This window comes from Miniopterus natalensis, chromosome 10 (genome assembly GCF_054644295.1).
Source record: "Miniopterus natalensis isolate mMinNat1 chromosome 10, mMinNat1.hap1, whole genome shotgun sequence".
Classification (NCBI taxonomy): domain Eukaryota; kingdom Metazoa; phylum Chordata; class Mammalia; order Chiroptera; family Miniopteridae; genus Miniopterus; species Miniopterus natalensis.
In genome coordinates this window covers 33,118,192-33,123,110 of record NC_142090.1, presented here as the reverse complement: position 1 = coordinate 33,123,110, position 4,919 = coordinate 33,118,192, and the positions used below count along the sequence as shown (strand labels likewise).

At 43.2% G+C, this 4,919-nt stretch overlaps 1 protein-coding gene across 1 annotated transcript; it reads right to left on the bottom strand.

The window, feature by feature from the left end:
- Window positions 1-1,917: 1,917 nt before the first annotated feature.
- On the bottom strand, window positions 1,918-4,526 carry C10H7orf25 (chromosome 10 C7orf25 homolog). Its single transcript, XM_016212511.2, has 2 exons — window positions 4,411-4,526; window positions 1,918-3,495 (listed from the first exon to the last, which is right to left on the bottom strand). The coding sequence occupies exon 2, from the start codon at window positions 3,472-3,474 to the stop codon at window positions 2,209-2,211; it is 1,266 nt and encodes a 421-aa protein (XP_016067997.1). The 5' UTR covers window positions 3,475-3,495; window positions 4,411-4,526; the 3' UTR covers window positions 1,918-2,208.
- Between the last annotated feature and the right edge of the window lie 393 nt (window positions 4,527-4,919).

The window sequence follows — 4,919 nt, the reverse complement described above, 5'->3', positions numbered from 1 at the left end:
CATTCCATCATCACTGCTCTAACCAAAGCCGTTTTTTCTTCCTTTAATTCTTCTTTCACACTGCAAGTTATTGTTTTCCCTGAGATCTGATCATGGCCCACTGTTTCTTAAAAGTTGCCATTGAGTCTCTAATGCCACTTTTCATAGAACTTCTACTTTTCTTTTTTTTCTTTTTTTAAATATATCTTTATTGACTTCAGAGAGAGGAAAGGAGAGGGAGAGAAACATCAATGACGAGAGAGTCATTGATTGAGCCCACAACCGGGGCATGTGCCCTTACAGGGAATCGAACCCCGATCGCCTGGATCTCAGGTCGATGCTCAACTGCTGAGCCACGCCTGGCCGGGCAGAACTTCTACTTTTCTAGTTTCATCTTTTATAAACTGTCCACATGAACCTGGACTTTGAAAAGGCCCTCATACATTTCCAATCCCACTCATTCCCTGTACACATCTTTTGAAATCTCACACTAAGAACCCTTAAATGTAATTTCCTCTCTGACTTCCTGACTCCATAGCAAGAATTACTATCTCATGGTTCCCATAGTATTTTAAACATAATTCTTTTAGACATTTTAATACAATTATATTTTAGTTGTCCACCTCCATTTTAGACTAAGAATTCCTTACAGCAGATCAATTCTTTTTCATACCAAGCTATTATAATAATGCTCAGTACTTATAGTAATAAGTACTTAATAGTACTTTAACAGGTTCACCAAAAAGCGTAAGTCCAATTTCCAACACTAGGCAATTTTAGTTGCAATGCAAGTTAACCCTTTGCGGTCGTATTAAATTTGGACATGGGTGTCGTACTGGTTGGAATTAAGAGCTTTCAGAGAAATTATGAACTGATACATGAATGAATAGAGTTAAGATTCATACGGTTCCTTGCTGTGGTGGCTGAGAGCAGACATACGACCGGAACAGTAAAAAAGCTTTGGTGGCTGAGAGTAGACAAATGACCACAAAGGGTTAAATATCTCTCTACATTAAATTGGAGCTCCAATGGCAGCCATTTCCCCTAGGAGATATGTTCTGAGTAACAGAACCTCTCCTAAGAGAAACACCCCATACGCATAATTTTGCATTGCATTTTTGAATGTTCATGGACCACAATAATAAAATTCTACCTACCCAACATTCTGGCTGGAAATTGAGTTTCCCTTCTCACAAAATAAGAGCTGGGACAGTAGAAAGAGGTCAGGCTGTGCAGTCATAAAATCACCAATGCTGGCTCCTATACTTAGCTTAAGCCCTAAGGCTCAATTTTCCCATTTAAAAAATGTGAATACATATCTACTTTGCTAGTTTGTTTGCTCTGTTACAAATTAATAAAGCACCTAGCACAATATGGACATAAAAATTTCTTTTTAATTACAGTATGTCATTCAACAGGCATGGAATTTCCCTGCCACTATTTCACAAGATTGAGATAATGCAGTTGTCACCTGCCACTTGCAAAACAAACAGGAGAAATAGGATTCGTAATTCAAATATTTGCAATATGGGGACTGTTTGTACTTAAAAGTAAAATCTGATTTATTTTTAAATGTTTTATATAATTATTTTTTAATTTGTTCAAATTAATATTTTACTGTAAGTGTCCTAGGTATAGTGTGACTGTTGCTTTTTCACAAAGATGTATCAATAGATCCATGAGATTTAAGAGATCTGAGTTTATTTTTAAAAAGAAAAAAGGGTGGGGGGGGAGAAAAAAAAATTTTATTCTATATTAATGTACTCTTTGTAAAAGCTCAGCCCTTCATACCCATAGACTGCACCTGACACACAGCAATCGGTAAGTTTCTTTTCATTAATAATGGCCATAACTTTAGAATTGAAAATTAATTATACACTATTACCTCCCAGCCTCAACCCATTATCAATTGATAAACCAATATAATAAAAAACAAGCTTCAGTTTTCTCCAGGTGTTTAATGCAAGATGCAGTGTAGCCATATTCCATGAAATGTGATTACCAGTAGGGAGCTTTGCAGCCCTATTGAAACAAAAGCATTGTGATACAGCTAAAAGCTTTACATAGATGTTCTTCTGTTTTTAATTACTGTAAATAAGTTTGTCTCCTGTGGTTTCTCTGCAAATCAACTCTACTGGTTTGAATTCTAAGTTATTATTTTTACTAAAGACCTTTCTCCCCACTCCAATTAAGATGGTAAGACCCAACCTTTGGTATAAATAACATATTTCAGTGTTCAGTGTCAGTTCTGTAGCCTTTTGGTAAGAGGGTGGCTAGAGGCTCTTTGCTCTCAGTAAGTGCTCTGGGCTGATGAATAAACACACTAAATTTAACACCCTGGTTGTTGGCAGCTCTCACAAAACCACTATTGGCAGTCATTGTGATGGCTTTTAGGGTATCTCCTGTCCCAAAAATCATTAATGAACGACTGTTGATTTTTGAACTGGCCACTAGTCCCAAGGCTCGCTCGGAAGGCTGGTCTGGCACCACATTAATTCGCTTAATTAGCATAGTGGCCCTCTCTCTCTCCCCAGGTCCTCCTAAAGTGTCTAGAATAGACTGAAAATCCTTGACAGCAGATTCACAAGCAAACAGCTCCTTGTCCTTCATAAATGCCTCAAGCTGGGGTAGAACCTGCTCTTTCCTCTCTTGTTCTGCTTGTTCTGTTAGCACTTTTTCTTTAAAGATAAAGTGGCAACCTCCATAGCTGAGGGCAGATACATATGTGATTAAAGTAGTAATGTCCAGATTTACTCTTTTGCACACATCAACCTTAATCTCTGTTGGAAATGCAACGCTTGCTAGTATATTTTTCCGGTCTACTCTGGTCACCTGGAAACGTTCAGGGCTCTCGTCATCTGATTCACTCTCACTGGGTTGGAGCTCTTCAGGGTAATCTAATAGAGAGTTAACTGCTACTATGTCTCCTCTCACAGATATGCCCATTTCTTTCAGCTTCTCTGCCATGGGGCTGGAGATACTGTTGTAAAATGCAAAGATGATATGAGGGTTGCTATACTGCACTGGCTGCTGGTGACTGGCCTGAAGAAAGTCTTTAGCTTGCTCAATGATGCTTTTGTCACCATACTGGCCCCTGCCCAGCCAAATATTATGCAGAGCTTCAGCCTTCCGGCCAATGGCTTTCACCCAAGTATGACCACCATTTGCAACAACGTCCACCACAAGGGTCTGCTTTTCTCCCACGGTATCTGTGTAACCAAAAACATGAAGAACACTAACAACTTCTTCCAGGTTTTCTGCTGATTCCACTATAGCTCTTAGGTGCGTTAAATTAGTGCTCTGTAAATGGGATTCCTTAATAGCTACTTTCCCAGCTTCTACTTTCTGTAAAAATTTTAATTCAGCCTTCAACTTGCTGCACAACTTTGCACCACCTTCAATGCCACCTTTTCTTGACCTAGAAAGCGATTCTGCTCTCTTGATCAGTTCCTTGGCTATGGCGATTCGTTCACAAAGCATGGTGTGTGCAGACATGCTGACAGCATTATTCCTTTCCTATGAAAAGAAAAGAAACAAGGCAAATTAAAAGTCCTCTCAAATTATGGTGATTAATTCTTCGCTGAGGATCATAAAACTTCAATCTAGCAACGAAGCTTATGGAGACTGAGTCTAGGAACCTGGGCTTCTGCATGTCTGATTTTGGAGTGATTCCCCCCTCTGACAGCTACGGAAAGAATGACAGCTATACTTTTCCTTAGGTGTGCTGGATTCTTAAAAATTTCATTTTTCAGACCTTCATTTCTTCAAGCTTGAAGGTTATGGGTTCCACAGCATGTCCCGGGTCAGGATTAAATGCAGGGGTCCGGGAATATGCCATGCAAGGAATTCCCTATCAGCATCCTTACTCTGGTGGTAGGTAAATCTTAAAAGCTTTAAAGTCAAGGTAAACTGATGAAAGTAAAAAATATCCACACAGATATTAGCAAATTGTCCAAAGCAAGTCTCTCTCCTCTAAAATGTCCACTTTCTAATCTTTTCCTCCTTCATTAGTGGGCCTTCTTTAATCAGTGATTACTCAGGGGCACACAGTACAAGCGCAAAGAGTAATCAAGATCGCCTCATTCCTGCATTTAACGTCAACCAGAATATTTTAATGAACGAAGTAGCCCACTAATTTTGCTTCCTCCCCCAGTCCAAAGATCAACTAAACTCCATGGTAAGGTCTGCGGCGGCCCGGAGGTCGGCATGGCGTTCCGAGCGGGCATCGGCCCCGAGTGATCCATCAGTACAGCTGAGGCCTGCCAAGCAGGGTTACTATCAAACAGCACCAGGGCCGGAGGCGGGGCCCGGGCGTGGAGCTAGGACCCGGCGCTGGCCACCCTCCTCGCTGGGCCACCAGGCTCAGCCGCCTCGGGGCCTCGAGCTCCCTCCTTCCTCCCCACTCCCTACCTCCCTCCCGCAGGTCCTCACCAGCAGCGCCTAGAACCGCAAGCAGCGGGGACGTGCGCGCGCCAGGCTGGGACGTCAGGGAAACCTCACCTGGCAGCCCCGACCCAACTGAGGCTGCCGCCAGCGCTCCGCCCGCGCGAATGCCACCGCCTCCGACGCCTCCCGCGTTACGTGACCCTGCGCCGGGTGACGCAGAACCGTGATTCCCAGGCGGCAGCGCGGCCTCACCAGCCGGGCTGAGGTTAACGTGGCGGCCATGTTTGTTGATGGCAACTGGCTTCTCCCACTCCCACCGGAAGATGAGCTTGTAGAGGCACAGCAACCACACCCCAGGAAAGGAGCTGTGGAGGAGTTGGCCCGCTCCACCGCTTTCGTATCGCGCCAACAGCTTCATCCCCAGGGTTCCAGGCAGGCTGATCTCGCGCCCTAGGACTTAATCACAGGTTGGACCTTGCATGGGTGGGAGTTGGTGTATTTTAGTGGAGAAATTCTCCCAGTTGAGTATAACTCCATCCAAGTACACCTACCAA